This window comes from Vigna unguiculata, chromosome 4, assembly GCF_037176805.1.
Source record: "Vigna unguiculata cultivar grain cowpea cultivar isolate G323 ecotype 2 chromosome 4, ASM3717680v1, whole genome shotgun sequence".
Classification (NCBI taxonomy): Eukaryota; Viridiplantae; Streptophyta; class Magnoliopsida; order Fabales; family Fabaceae; genus Vigna; species Vigna unguiculata.
Genome location: NC_140795.1, coordinates 15,407,653 through 15,424,128, shown reverse-complemented (window position 1 = coordinate 15,424,128; position 16,476 = coordinate 15,407,653). Strand labels below are relative to the sequence as shown.

At 32.8% G+C, this 16,476-nt stretch overlaps 1 protein-coding gene across 4 annotated transcripts; it reads left to right on the top strand.

Moving 5' to 3' along the window:
- Positions 1–1,313: 1,313 nt before the first annotated feature.
- LOC114181098 (disease resistance protein Roq1) lies at positions 1,314–5,689 on the top strand. Of its 4 annotated transcripts, none has more exons than XM_028067443.2 (5): positions 1,314–2,083; positions 2,210–3,311; positions 3,499–3,789; positions 3,883–4,363; positions 4,860–5,198. In XM_028067443.2, the coding sequence occupies exons 1-5, from the start codon at positions 1,596–1,598 to the stop codon at positions 4,868–4,870; spliced, it is 2,373 nt and encodes a 790-aa protein (XP_027923244.1). In that variant the 5' UTR covers positions 1,314–1,595; the 3' UTR covers positions 4,871–5,198. The 4 variants fall into 4 exon arrangements, with proteins under 4 accessions (XP_027923244.1, XP_085528795.1, XP_027923239.1 ...); XM_085672669.1 differs by having other exon boundaries at positions 3,883–4,731; positions 4,860–4,997; XM_028067439.2 differs by having other exon boundaries at positions 1,317–2,083; positions 3,883–4,701; positions 4,860–5,689.
- The last annotated feature ends 10,787 nt before the right edge of the window (positions 5,690–16,476 follow it).

Here is a 16,476-nt window from a genome sequence, read left to right as displayed (position 1 = left end):
TATTCTATTTATTTTTATATTTCAAATAAAGTTACACATATGTGTAAACTTTGACATCTATTATTTTTATTTTAATTATTTATTATATTATAATATAAAATATAAAAACTTTACTTACATAAAATCAATTATGTTAATCATATCATTTATTGTCAATTAATAATATATATTTACAGAAAAAATTGAAAAGAAAAATTGGTGTCCCATTACTTTATGTATTCTTACTTTGGTTTTCAAACTTTTCTTTTACATCTTTGAATGCAATTCATGTTTTGTGGTTAGAAACACACATGACTTTAGTCTGTATTCAATGATCCGTTTTCCAAGTCGTGCGAGACTATTAAATGTAAACATCTACTTTTCAAGTCTTCCTTACAAATGAATGTGAAGTTGTAATACTTATTAATTTTCTATTATATATATATATATATATATATATATATATATATATATATATATATATATATATATATATATTAGACATTCTTTTTAACTTATTTTTATTTATCATAAATTATTAGTTTTTTAAAATAAATTCGTGTTGCTATGTCATACCAAAAAAATTATAAAGTAGCTCTAACTTGAATACACTATTGTTAAATAAATAATTATTTTATAATTGATTAGTGTCGACTAAACTCATACGAAATTTAATTAACTTAATATACGTTACCTAACTTAGGGTCCAATTTTTCTCCCTTCTGTGTGAATTGTTGACTGACGTTAACACGTTATTTTGAATTAGAATAACTTTTTCTTCTGGTTCATGCTTAAAGTAATTATATATAAAGAAATAATTTATTCATATTAAAAACACATTTCTATTTTGAAATTAAATAATAATACAATCCTATATTTTTCTAGAAAAATAATATTTTCATGTTTTTCCTTTTGTTTCACTCTATTAAAATATAAACGTATATAATTTGTTAATAATAAAATTAAATAATAATTAAATCTTATATTTTCTTACGAAATGTTAAAATTATTCTTGTGAAAAATACTCGATTGACTTTTTATAATTTTTTTAACTTTAATTTTTTTTTATAATTTAAATGTATTTTCTTTATCAAAACATTATAAAAATTGTATTTTATCTTTAAATTAAATTATAAAATATTTATATACTTTATAATGGATATTTAAATTATAAAATATGCGTGGCAAGTAGCATAGAAAATCTTTCTATAGCAATTGCGTTGCCTTGTATATTCTATAATGTGCATTAAATGAAGGAGAAAAAAGTATTTTCCATTCCTTCTTTTATCTTAGGAAGTAGCCCAACCTCAAATTCAGTGGATACCATTTGTTTGTTATCATATCCCAAAGTTCAGATAGAGCCTCCTAAGTACCTTATAAACTTATCATGCATAATAGGATTGTACCTTAACGTGGGGGAGAAGATAACATTTTTCCGTTCCTCGTTGTGTTCCTAAATTAAAGAAGATAACATCCTTGTATCTTAACTTTGTCATTTTTTTTCCATGTGAAACTTACATTACATTTGGAATAACTACAAATAGTTTTAATTTTTTCTTCTTTTATAGCGATTCATACTTAGAATTCCTAATATCTTTCTTTTCACTTCTCATGTCATGCAACCATCTCTTTCTTCCTTCTGTTACAAATTCAGATATGATGTGTTCCTTAGTTTTCGAGGGAAAGATACTCGCCATGGTTTTACAGGAAATCTCTACAAATCTCTTTGTCATAGAGGAATTCACAGCTTCTTTGATGACCACCATCTTCCTAAAGGGGACCATATTTCCTCTGAACTTGAGAACACAATCCAAGACTCCAGAATTTTCATCATTATCCTCTCTGAGAACTATGCATCTTCCTCTTTCTGCTTAAATGAACTTGATTACATCCTTAGGTTTATCAAGCATAAGGGTCGGTTGGTTTTCCCAGTTTTTTATGGAGTTGACCCTTCTGATGTGAGACACCACATGGGTACTTTTGGAGAGGCATTGGCTCATCATGAAAAGAAATTAAATTCTTATTACAACATGGAAAAGCTTGAGAGATGGAAGATGGCTCTGCATCAAGTGGCTAACTTGTCTGGCTACCATTTCAAACATGGGTACACCATTCCTCTCCTATTATTTTCTTTTAAAACTTTTCATATTGATAAATTTGGAGCACAAACATTAAAAAAAGCATATAAAGTGTTTAGCTTGACTTCTGAAAAAATTTTGTTATTGAATAGGGAAGGATATGAATATGAGTTTATTGAGAGGATTGTTGAGTTGGTTTGCAGCAAGATTAACCGTGTTGCTTTACATGTTTCGGATTACCCAGTTGGACTAGAGTCACAGGTGCTACAAGTAAAGATGCTTTTAGATGTTGGATCTGATGATGTTGTCCACATGGTAGGATTCCATGGACTTGGTGGAGTAGGGAAAACGACACTTGTTGTTGCAGTTTATAATTCCATTGCTGACCATTTTGAAGCTTTATGTTTTCTTGAAAACGTGAGAGAAGCTTCAAGTAAACATGGGTTACTACATCTCCAAAGCACCCTTCTTTCTGAAACAGTTGGAGAGATTAAGTTAACAAGTGTTAAAAAAGGAATTTCTATAATACAGCACAGGCTGCAGCAAAAGAAGGTTCTTTTGATTCTAGATGATGTTGACAAAGAGGAACAACTACAGGCACTTGCTGGAAGACCTCATTGGTTTGGTCTAGGCAGTAGAGTCATTATTACAACTCGAGACAAACAATTGTTAAAATCTCATGGGGTTGAAAGAACATATGAGGTTAAAGAATTGAATGAAGAAAATGCTCTTGAATTACTTACTTGGAAAGCTTTCAAGTTTGAAAATTTTGATCCAAGTTACAAGGATGTTTTGAATCTAGCAGTGACTTATGCCTCAGGCCTTCCACTGGCTTTGGAAGTGATAGGTTCCAACTTATTTGGAAGAAACATAGAACAATGGAAAAGTGGTTTGGATCAGTACAAGAAAATTCCTAAAATGGATATCCAGGATACACTTAAAGTGAGTTATGATGCTTTGGAAGAAGATGAACAAAGTGTTTTTCTTGACATTGCTTGTTTCTTCAAAAACTATGACTTGGCAGAGGTTGAAGACATACTTCGTGCTCATCATGGTCATAACATTAAACATCATATTGATGTGTTGGTTGAAAAATCTCTCATAAAGATTAGTTTGGATGGTAAAGTGACACTACATGATTTGATAAAAGACATGGGTAGAGAAATTGTGCGTAGAGAATCACCCAAAGAGCCTGGGAAACGTAGCAGGTTATGGTTCCTTGAGGATATAGTTCAAGTTTTAGAAGACAATAAGGTGAATAAGATTGATTCATGTGCATGTTTGGCTTTTCATCTTTAACTTGGAACTATCCTTTTGCATATTATATGATTACTTGTATTTTATGCTTTATAATGTGTATGTACACTTCTCTATGTATGCTTGTTGAAATCCTAATATTGAATCATGTCTTGTGGTTGTTTAATGATTTTTCTGTTGAAAGGGAAGTGGTAAGATTGAAACCATATGCATGGATTTCCCTTCATTTGAAGAAGTGGAAATAGAATGGGATGGAGATGCCTTCAAGAAGATGAAAAATCTCAGAACACTTATTATCAGAAATGGTCATTTCTCCACAGGTCCAAAACATCTTCCTAATTCTTTGAGAGTGATGGAATGGTGGAGATATCCTTCACAGAATTTTCCACAGGATTTTCATCCAAAGAAACTTTCTATATTCAAGTTACCATACTGTGAGTTTACATCACTAGAGTTGAATGACTTAGTAAGACAGGCAAGTGTATTGACTTCATTTCCTGGTTATATTTATGTTCATAAATTCTCTTTTACTTTGTTGATTTTCTTCTTCTTTTTTTCTCTTTTGCAGAAGTTTGTGAATATGACAAGTTTAAATTTTGACGAATGTCGATATTTAAAACAAATACCTGATGTATCATGTCTAACACATTTGGAAAACTTGTCATTTCGTTGGTGTCCAAAGTTATCTTCACTTCACTACTCAGTTGGGTTCTTGGAAAAACTTAAAATCTTAGATGCAGAAGGTTGCTCCAAGCTCAAGAGTTTTCCTCCAATCAAGTTAACCTCTCTTGAGCAACTCAAACTTCGGTATTGTCATAGTCTTGAAAACTTTCCAGAAGTATTAGGAAACATGGAAAATGTAAGAGAACTTGACTTGAAAGATACTCCTATAAAAAAATTCCCACTTTCATTTCAAAATCTTACTCGACTGCAAAAGTTACATTTGTGTCTGAGTTGTGGAGTGATGGAAAATGGTTGTGATGGGGTTCCCCTTTCAAGCATTTGTATGATGCCAGAACTGGTTGATATTGTAGCAAATGAATGGAAAGGTGAGCTTTTCTGTAAAGCCAATGAAGGTGTAGAAAAAGTGAGCTCAATCTTCTATACAAATGTTCAATATCTTCAACTCAGATGTTGCAACTTAACAGATGATTTTTTTCTGACACTTCTCCCATGGTTTGCCAATATGAAGAACTTAGACCTATCAGGGAATAATTTCATTATCATTCCAGAATGCATCAAAGAATTCCACTTTTTAACTAGGCTTAATTTGAACTTTTGTGAGCAACTTCAAGAAATCAAAGGCATTCCTCCAAACCTGAAATATTTCTCTGCAATAGATTGCATATCCTTGACTTCCTCATGTAGAAGCATGTTACTAAATCAGGTATTGATTTTGCACATTGGATAAGAACAAGTAAGTTAAACAATATATAAGAAGAAATCAATATATCCCAACTTAAAGTTTTGAGTTGAAGGTGGTGTTTTTAGTATCAGAATTGTATATCATGGGTCTAAACTTGATAAATTGTTTATGATTAATAGGAACTGCATGAGGCTGGAAGCACCTTCTTTTATTTGCCAGGAGCCAAGATTGTAGAGTGGTTTGAGTTCCAAACGTTGGAAGTGCCAATTTGTTTTTGGTTTCATGGCAAACTCCCAGCCATGGTTATTTGTCTTGCAATGGAACGAATGTGTGAGTATTCCTCGTCAAAAGGTTGTAAATACAGACCCTTGGTGATCCATAGCACATTTAGACTCATGTCACCCATTGTGATCATCAATGGCAACGAACATTTGTTACAAACTTGGGAGATGATGGATGATTGTACTTGTGTTTTTGACCTGAGGGAAACAAAACTGAAAAATGATTTTGATGAACAACTTTTGGAAAATGAATGGAACCATGCTGAGGTTACATGTCGATATGTCAGTTTAGGCCAAACCTTAATAAAACATGGAATCCATGTATTGAAACAGGATAGTAGCGTGGAGGAGATTCGATTCACTGATCCTTGCAAAAAAAGAAATCTTGATATAATGAGCTCAATAGCCCAAAATCACAGCAGCAACAATTGTTGAAAAAACAAAGAAGTTGGCAAAACACAATTTGTGTAGTAGGGAAAATTGTCCAACACTGGTGTTTCTCATTTTTTCATGCTTGAGCAACCAGGTTAATGTGAATAATTCTACTATCATATGTTAGTATTTAGTGGGCAGTGTCACCTTTTTCATGGTCTAGACCATACATATGATAGTTTAGAAATTATTCTCCTATAATTTAACCTATTGATTTCTTGTAATTTTCTATAACTAGGTTTCTTATAATTGTTGTGTATAATTAGATAATTAATGTTATTACAATACTTTGTTTATATATATATATATATATATATATATATATATCATCTTAAACTTGGTTGTTGTTTATTGTTTCTTGAGCTACTTTGTCAACACTCCTAACTATTGTTGTATAACTTCATGTCTGCAATCAGTTGCTCCACAACTTATTAGCATCTTTCTATTTCTCTTAAAAGGGTCATACAAATTACTTCTACGTTTGGAATGAGAATTCAAAGATAATAATTTATTTTTATAATTTTAAATCTTTTGTCACAAAAATATGTTTCGGTAAAATTTTTTAAATGAAATTGAAATTCTAAATTTTATGAGTATTTAAAATACTTAAAATTAGATAATTTTATAGTCATCTAAAAATAAAAATTTGAAATCTTTACATTTAGATATTTATGTCTCTTCTACTCTTTATATTCTCTAATCTACATTTAATGTTTAATTGAGATTAAAACATTGTAGATCCAGGTTTGAGTATCATAATTCAACATTGTTTATTAATAAATGTCATTGATTATTTCTAGCATGTTACAATAATGTTTATTAATTTGGATTTTTTACTGAATTGTTCAGTAATATTTTTATGTTATCACTGATTTTGAAATTTTAAATCCTTTTAAAAAAACATTTAAAATATCGATTGTAACGTCCCATTTAAAATATAATATAATTAAATGAAACATTACACAAAATAGTGATAGAAACAAGGTCCTGGAGTAAAGTCACTACTCCTTACGATTATCCAGTGAAAACATAAATGAACTAAGGCACACTACGATGCTAGTAAACAAGTATAGGAAATGATCAACAGTAATTCAAAATAAGACCCAGAGACAAGACACTACATGGGCCATAGCCCTAGAGAAAAGTCCAAATAAACGGAAATCCAGTCCAAGCAGACTATGCAGTGGAACCTCCATCACCCTGATGACAACATGGAGTTCTCGCATCTGCTCACATCAATATATTGATGATCATCGCAAAAAGGAGAAAACCACACACAGGAACACAAACAAGCAGAAAGGTTAGCTAGAGCAGAAGATAGTTTATCATACAATTATATACATCTCCAAAAACCAAAATGCAAATATCACCCAATCATGTTATGAATCACACACAATACACTAAGACTAGGGGTGGCAATGCGGGCCGGCCCGACCCGTTTAGGCCCGGCTCGCATAAGGCCCGCATAACGCGGGCTGGCCCGCCCCGCCCCGCATACTTTATGCGGGCTGAAAATACTGGCCCGCCCCGCATACTCCTTGGCCCGCTTTTTTTTTAATTTTTTTTATTTTTTTTTATTTTTTTTTAATTTTTATGATAAAACTTTCAATGTTTAAAAATTGGGAAACTTTAAGAAGTTCACAAAATTAAGTAAAGACTTTGGGGAATTAGATGATAAATTGATAATTCAACATTTTCATCATATTCATACTATGACATACACAATGTATTCTTTAAATTTTAGCACATTAAAAATTACATAATACTTGTCTTTTTCAGTTCTACAAGAATTTGAAATGTTAATGCAAAAGTCCATAAAAGAAGTAATTAATATACACAAGTGCAAGTTTTTTTTTATGTGGGCTTGCGGGCCGGGCCGCGCGGGCCGCGGGCCTATGCGGGCAGAGCCCGCACGGGCCTGCGGGCTCACTATCCTGGCCCGCCCCGCGTTTTTTCTGCGGGCCTGGCCCGCGGGCCAGACCCTAATTGCCATCCCTAACTAAAACTCGAGACATGACTCATCTGAATACATATAATTAGTCAGATTCCGCGGATGCTTGCACTTGTGGTGGACTTCCCTGCTCTACCGAGCTAATTGTTACAATGTCACGTCCACCACACACAATGTTAGCCCTTAATGAGTTTCAGGACTCCTACTACTCTCACCACTAGAGTCAGAAGATAGTTTATCATACAGTTATATACATCTCCAAAATCCAAAATACAAATATCACCCAATCATGTTATGACTCGCACACAATACACTAAGACTCGAGACACAACTCATCCGAATACATATAATTAGTCGGATTCAGCGGATGCTTGCACTTGTGGTGGACTTCCCTGCTCTACCAAGCTGCTCTACCGAGTTAATTGTTACAATGTCACATCCCCCACACACAAGGTTAGCCCTTAATGAGTTTCAGGCCTCCCACTACTCTCACCACAAGAGTCAGAAGACAGTTTATCATACAATTATATACATCTCCAAAATCCAAAATGAAAATATCACCCAATCATGTTATGACTCGCACACAGTACACTAAGACTCGAGACACGACTCATCCGGATACATATAATTAGTCGGATTCAGTGGATGCTTGCACTTGTGGTGGACTTCCCTACTCTACTGAGCTGCTCTACCGAGCTAATTTTTACAATGTCAAGTCCCCCACAGACAAGGTTAGCCCTTAATGAGTTTCAGGTCTCCTACTACTCTCACCACTAGAGTCAGTACGCTCTACGTGAGACTAATTGACTCTTTAGAGTGTCAAGATGCAACCTTACCTTGAATCCTTACTAAATTATATAGATGGGGCACCACCATGAAATCTCACTAACAAGGGTCATGGAATTACATCCTAACCAACTGAGGCACCACCATGAGGTCTCACCTAGAGACTCATGGAATTACGCCCTAACCAATGAGGCACCACCACGAAACCATCATGAAATTACATCCTAACCACATACAAGTCGTGTTCCAACAACCAAGTAAATACTTATCATGCATATCAATCTCATGCTAACCTTTATAACCAACCTTCATTCATTTTCCATGCCAAAACCATACCAAACTCATCATTCTTAATCCATGAACCAATCCATACATGCGACATCACTCAAAACATACTTTAACATACTAATCCGACCCAAACAAGTGGCATACATCCAAGAACAGAGGAAAAGTATAACAAAACACTCTCTTGCCCAACTTCTCACTCAGGCAGAAAGGTCTCGCTCAGGTGAGAGGTTTCCCTCGCTCAAGCGAGCTCCCTTCGCCTAGGCGAGAGCTCGAAAAGAGGAACAAGGAGCATTCCCGTTCTCTCGCTTGGGCGAGACCTGCTCGCCTGAGCGAGATGGCTCTCGTTCAAAACAAGAGTTCGTCGCTTGAGCGAAAACTCGCGTAAACTCCAGGGAAAAACCCCTAGTGCTCTCGCTTGGGCGAGACTGGCTCGCTTGGGTGAAAATTGTAACATCCCTAAGGAATATTACTAATATTTAATAAATAAATACGAAATGAAAGTAAATACCTCATTAAATAGGAATACATTTTCCCAAAAACGTGGGAAAATAAAAAACTTTAATATACATGTCATAAAACTAAAACAATATTTACATGGCTCCCAAAGAGTTAAATATTTATCTCAAAATCAAAATAATAATATATAAACAAAATTTCCAGCCATCCCTCACTCCGAGTCTATGTATCTCCTGGCCCACCTGTCAAATCATCTGCTCCCAGATAACGAATCATCTGATCATCGCCACACACACACACAGAAAGGGTGAGTTATGCACAATATATAAACAAAATACATGAAATAAATATGCCACCCATCCCAAAATAACATAACTAATATTTCATGATTTTCAATTAACCCAACCATGACCTCATAGTCCTTCATGAGTCATATACATGAACTAGGTCTTGGGACTTCCCTGTGCTCCCACGAAACTAACTCATTCGTGGTCCAACCCTATGAGTCTATCCCGCTCATAGTCCTGCCCTACAGACTCCTCGTCTGTAGTAAAACATCCAAGTCTCATACTTGGACCCTGGCACGCACGAAATCACCATACTATGGACTCCTCGCCCAATAGTAGCCGACGGGAACATATCAGTTCCTTGCCCATCGTGCGCTCGACACATGTAATCACCATACTAAGGACTCCTCGCCCATTAGTAGCCGATGGGAACTCAACCAGTTCCATGCCCATCATGTGTCCAACCACCAAGCACATCCCAGACCCCTATTGGACTTAGTCCTTCAAGCCCAAACACCACACCACAAGCATATACATCCTATACTTAGAATAAAGCAGCCAAATCACACACACAAGCACACACAACCATGGAACTTCGCATAAACTCGCTTAAGCTAGGGACTCTCGCCCAAGCGAGACTGAGGGTCTAGCTTAGGCTAGTCCACCTCGCCTGAGCGAGCTTTAAACAGTGGCATAAACACGTTATCTCGCTTAGGCGAGATGATCTCGCCTGGGTGAGCCATACCATCGCTCAAAATAACCCACACCTCGCCTAAACGAGGATTTCAAACAAACAAATGTCATGTCTTATCGCGACCTCGCTTAGGCGAGTCGTTCTCGCCTAAGCGAACACCCTGTCGCTCAGAACCCCAATACGTCTCGCCTAAGCATCGCGCTAAAAAATGGTTCAGGTTTCCTCGCGACCTCGCCTAGGCGAGTGTCTCTCGCCTGAGCGAGAGACTAAGTCGCTCAACCCCATCCAAGGTCGCCTGGGCGAATATTGTGAACCAGGACCAAAACGAGACTCTGCAACTCTCGCTTAGGCGAGATGGAGTCGCTTGGGCGAGACTTGCAGGGTTTCAAGTTTGATCACGCGTACAGTTCACTCTAACAATGCACAAACATACCAAAACACATTCTTATTCTTACCAAACCAATTTACACACATTGCAACAACACATAGGCACAATATAGACTTCATAAAATTCCCAATCTCCAAGTTTCACACCATTCCCGTATTTATAGTGTATAAACCCCTTTTCTTCATGCATTTAGTCCAAAATTCAAATAAGACAGTACCAACTCACAACCCCCGAATTCCCTCATGTGTATCACGAATTTCAGTGCATAATATACCAAAAACTACACCATATAGGGCCCAATTGAATAACAAAACGTAGCAACACAAGCAATATCAAAACACACATAATTTCAGCACCCCTAACCTGGATTCTTAATTGAATTAGTGAAGAGACCAGGGATTCCTTGGTGCACCAAATTTTTTGCTTCCACCTCTCTCTTTCACTTAGTCCTTGCACTCTCAATTCAGCCTGTCACTCTTCCAATTTCCGCTCTCCTCTCACCCAAAACGAAAATAATTGCAAAAAACCCCTTTCCACCTCAATCTAAAACGAATTTAGGCTTTTTGGTGTGGTTAAGTCTAATTTAATTATCATTATAAGATGATTTCCAGCCCCCTCCTTGGCTGCCCCTTCTAGGTTTACTGTTGCCCTTTCATATTCCCTCCAAAACTACACTAAAAAAAATAAAGTTCCAATTTCATTACCAACCAAGTTTGAACCCATGACCATTTAGTCACCATTCAAGTGTATAACCAATTCAACCAATTCATGTTAGTGATAAGATCACAATGCCAATTCCATACCCATACATATTATTAAAAATTAATAATAAAACAATCAACACATAAATGACATACATAGGACTCAAACCCAAGTTCTCTCATACAATCAAAGTACTCTCAACCACTTGAGTTAGTACTTTTCCACGTCACATAAACCAATAATTAATGCCATAAAGGCACTTTCTACCTGCATTTATTAATTAATTAATTATTTAATTAATTATTTTTCAAGGGTCTTACAAAAATACCAGGGGTTCTCCACTATTCTTGCGCGTACAGCCAAGGATTCACAACCAAACAGAGTTATAGCATTTTTTTCAAGCACTCACAACATCAAATAAGCCACCATAACCTAAAACCACACCAAATCAAGCATAAAAATCAAAGAACAAGCAAAACCCTAGCTCCCCTTACCTAGAAGGAGCTAGTATAAGACCTCGACACTGAATCGCGAAGCACAACAGCTTTAGGAATAGGCTTAGAAGCTAGAAAATAGCGAAACATTAACGGAACGGGGTTACTATGGAACCCTAGCTGGAAATATGAAAATACGAATGGAAAGGAGAGGCATGAGCTGTAGAATACTTACACGAAGCAAGAAAACGAGGTTGAACTCACTGGATCAAGATTGAGGTTAAACCCTAGCAGAGCACGACTACAGCTTTAGGAGAGAATGAGGGAGCTAATTTTTCTGAAAAGTGACAGAAATGAAAGTGTTAGCTGGTTTAAAGTCTTTGATTCCTTATGGATCAGCTCTTGGCCCAACTAATTTGGGACAACCCTTTTAAAATAAGAGCATATAATATAAGTGAATTTTACATCAATGCAATATATTTTTAATATTCAGCATACGACAGCATAAAAAAATTAGTAAAATACCTCGGTATTTATTTTTCTACCAATATCATTAAGATTATTTGATTGTTAATCTAGGCTACAATTATTTCCTAAGCAACTTCAATTAATATTTTCTTAGTCAACATTAACTATATTTCTAAGTTGATATCAAACTTGTTCTTTAGTTGTTTTTCAATCAATATCACTTGAAAGATATTTTGTACATAACGGAGTTTAAAATTACTTCTCGATTAAATAGTTAAAAACTATTATTATTTCACATTTTGCATAAAAGTCAAAATTTTCTCGGGAGAAGAATATTTTTTAGCAATATTATAGTGTTATTCTGTTTAAAATTAGCTCCTATGTACTTATGCAATTTTGTTATAGTCATTACTCTAAATATATTTTTCATGTTAATTAACTTTTTTTATATCATAATTATTTTACTTTCTTTATCAAAAATATGTTTTTAGGAAACCTTGTAATTCTTTTGTCACACGAGTAACAAATAACCAAGGTTAGGTTTAAAAGTATTCTATAATAATAATAAACAAAAGAAAAAACGTATTAAGTTAATTAGAGTCATGTGTTGTGTATTGACTACACGACTTTTTCAGTAACATTGTCGTGTTGATATAGCACAATTTTAACTTTAGTGTCAAAAACTTTGTCCACATTTGTATTTTTTTTTAAAACTATCCAATTTGATAAAACTAAAACGAATTGCACTAGTTTGGCAAAAAAAGCAAATTTTTTTATCTTCCATTGACGTAAAAAGAAATAAACGAAATTTACTTACTTGTCAATATAAATTGTTCGGTATAGAAAAAAAATGAAGAGATACAGAATTGTTTAACGTAATTTAAATTGTCGATCTTGGTATACTATAGTTTAAGGAATCTTCACATCATGATTTTAATGAATTACCATAGTAAGCATTCTTTTATTGTGATGAATTTGACTTATTCATTTTGATTTTTACACGTTTCTGTTGTTACATACTAGAGTTATTTGGATAATGACTAACAAATGCAAAAGATCCATGAAACTAAAATTAAAATAAAAAATTATTATAAATTTTAATAAAGAAAAAAGTTATTTCAAAATAATAATATATCAAAATAAATAAAATATAATTTTTAATTTAATTTATTTTATTCTATTTATTATTAGATTATCATATTATTTTTATTATTCATTGTATTATAATAGAAAATATAAAAACTTTACATACAAATATAATCAATTGTATTAAATATATCATTGATTATCATTAATAATATATATTTACAATGAAAATTTGGTCTCGTTTTTCTATGTTTTCTTACTTTGGTTTTCAAACTTTTTACATCATTCAATGCTATTAGAGATGTCAACTCGTTCTGTGGGTATTGTCTGAACTATTTCCGTTTCGACAGAGAATTTCTGCATTATCTGGATATGGTGATGTACATATTCCCGTCATAATACATGTCCATGCCATATCTTCGTCCACGTTTAAATTATTAAAACATTATGATAATTAATTAAGTAACCACATATATATATATACTTTCTATTTTTTATTTTTTCTAATTATTTAGTTTGTCATGAAACTCATTTGCATCTCCAATATATTTTTCATTTTATCATAATCTTTATGTAATTGTGTTAAAATGTTGTATGTTAATTAAAAAAAATATGTCTCACGTTTGAATATTTCTATTATTTTTTAATATTTTTATTTATTGTATATTTTCCTTTCACATGAGAATGTTTAATACTCTCGATTTAAGTGTTTAATAGCATAAACATTTCATTTACTAGGTAATATAAAAAAATTATTTACTTATTATTATTAATTTTTAATTTATTTGAAGAACTCTTTTGTTTCTCTAAAACAATTTTTATTATTTCTCAACCATTGAGTATATATGTTGATATTTGAAAAGTTTTCTTAGATCTCTAAGGTATTTTTCATCTTATCATACCCTTAATTATACATTTGTTTTTCTTTGTGCAATTTCTTTCAATAGTCTCTCAAATTATTTATAAGACACACATGTGTTAATTTTTTAATATTTTTATTTGTTGTTTATTTTAATTATGCAGAATACTATTTCAATATATTTTATCTAATTATTTTTTATTTTCTGACTCATTATCAATCATATTGTAATTTTTTCACTATAATTGTAAGTAATTTTTATTTACTATAATATAAAATTTAATGTAATTGTCATGAATATTTTTTTATCACCATCCAGCATATATTGAAGTTCAAAAGATATCAGATCTATGTTAAAATTTTATTATTATGTTTATTATTTATTTTTTGCGTCATTTTGATATGTTATAATTTTTATTAGTGTATAAAAAAAAGATTCATTAAAGTTAAAAAAATTGAAGTAAACAAACATTTAAAATATATTTTAATTTGAATATTTGTTTTCCTTTTATATTTATTAAAAATATTTTTAAATTTTATCTAGGTTTCGTTAATGTTTACAAATTTAATAAATGTTTTGGTTCTCGTGAAATTTTATTTGATATTCTAATCTAAAATGTAAACAATTATAATTTATTTCAAAGTATTTGATATCGAAAAAACAACCATCATGCTAATATTGAATATTTGATAATATTATGTTTCCTTTATCTTAATTTTTAATTATTTTATAAAATTAATTAAAATTAATATTGAAGTAGTAAGAAAACAGGTACGGTATGAGTATGAGATTATACCTGTTACCCGGGAATGGAGACGAGGATGGATTTTTTCTACAGGGATGGGTATGGGATAGTGAAACTCGTCCTCACCCGACCCTGTTGCCATCCCTAAATGTTATCCATGTTCATTGGTTAGATACAAACAGAGCTTTAGTCCATATTTAATTGTAAACATTTACTTTTCAAGTTTTACCTACAATTGCGAGTGAAGTTGTGATGAAGGATTATCTTGTTCCTTTTTAAGACTATTGAATATGGTGTGAGTTGATTAAAAAAGCTAAGTGAAATCCCCACTGGACATTAAGATAGCAAGCTATCTAGATGTGAAGGTTACTTTCTCAAAGCTCAAGAGAAGAAGATGATGGATTGATTCAAAATGAAAAGGAAATGGAAAGCACATAAACCATAGAAAACCAAGAATAATTAAAGGAAGAAGGAAACATAAAATGGAAAGGAAAGGAATGGTAAAAATGTGAGAAGCACACCACTACAAGGCTAGGCTAGAAGCCATGGCAACCTTGAAGATGAGTGGATGTGTGCCGCCACTTGTTATGCAAGATAAGGCTTAAAAGTATTCACTCCCTAGGGAGGAAACTCTCACAAATGGTTGAGACACAAGAGTGTTTTTACTTCAAAATGTTCAACCCTTTTACATGTCTAGGAGCACCCCTTATATAGAAGAGTTTAGGGGTCTCTAAGCAAATAAAAGATACCTAAGGATGTCTCTACAAAAATCTAACCCTAGCTTCTAGAAACTAGGTCAAATAAGGTTACAAAAATGAGAGACAAAAGAGCCAACTATGGTGTGTGCAAGGATAATTTCATTCTAGCACAAAAGGAGACAAAGAATGTGTCTCATATGTCTCCAAAAAGTGGCCAAAGTGTGCTAAAAACAAAGGAGACCAAAGGTACATAGGTACACTTGTTTTATGCCTTTTACTTTATGCTTTATGTCTTTGCTTTACTCTCTCATCCACATCATTTATGTTCCCCAATCACCATGCGCCACCTAACATTGCTTTCTTATTCCTAATTAGCCTGCAAAGCAAATAAACATAGATTAGCATGTTGGCTTAAGTCAAGTCAACTATAGTCAACAAGTCAAACCTAGTCAAAGGTCAGCAAGTCAACTAAATTTAATTCAACTAAGTCAACTTAGGAATCAAAAATAACAAACACAAATGAAAGGGATAAAGGATTAGTGAACTTCCTTTCTAAACATGCTTAGTCTTCTTAAGCATGTGCCTTCATCCTTGGTTGGGGTCAATCCTTCATCAAGTTGTAATGCTTATTGATTTTGTGTAGTTATATATAATTATTTTATGGAATTAAATATATTCTTATTTAAAATAAATTACTATTTTTTAAAATAAATTTGTATACTTGTGCCATACTAAAATAATATAAATGGTTTAATTAGTCGAATAATATAAATTTGTATACTTGTGCCATACTAAAATATTATTAACACCGTTAACAGTGTACTACGTGTCAGCCTCTGATTTTTTTCATTTTTTTTATTTTAAAATTTTTTTTAATTTAAAAAAAAATTGCCACATGTATGATCCTTGGTATGACACGTGACATTGTTAGTGTCACGTGATAAGATACTGCCACATGTTAGTGTCCTTACCAAGTATCATTATCTTGATTTCAAAAATTTAGACGAAATTAATTTAAAAAAAAAAACAGATATCAAACTGAAATTTCTGAACAAAAGTTAGTACCAATCACTTTATTAAACCTAATATAAATACGTTAGTGTAACTACACTATTGTGAAATAAATAATTATTTTATAATTGATTAATGTTGACTAAGCACTCATACGAATGTTAATTAACTTAATATACGTTATTGACGCCGTTAAACCATCATTGTTAGCGTCCGTGTTCTTTTATTC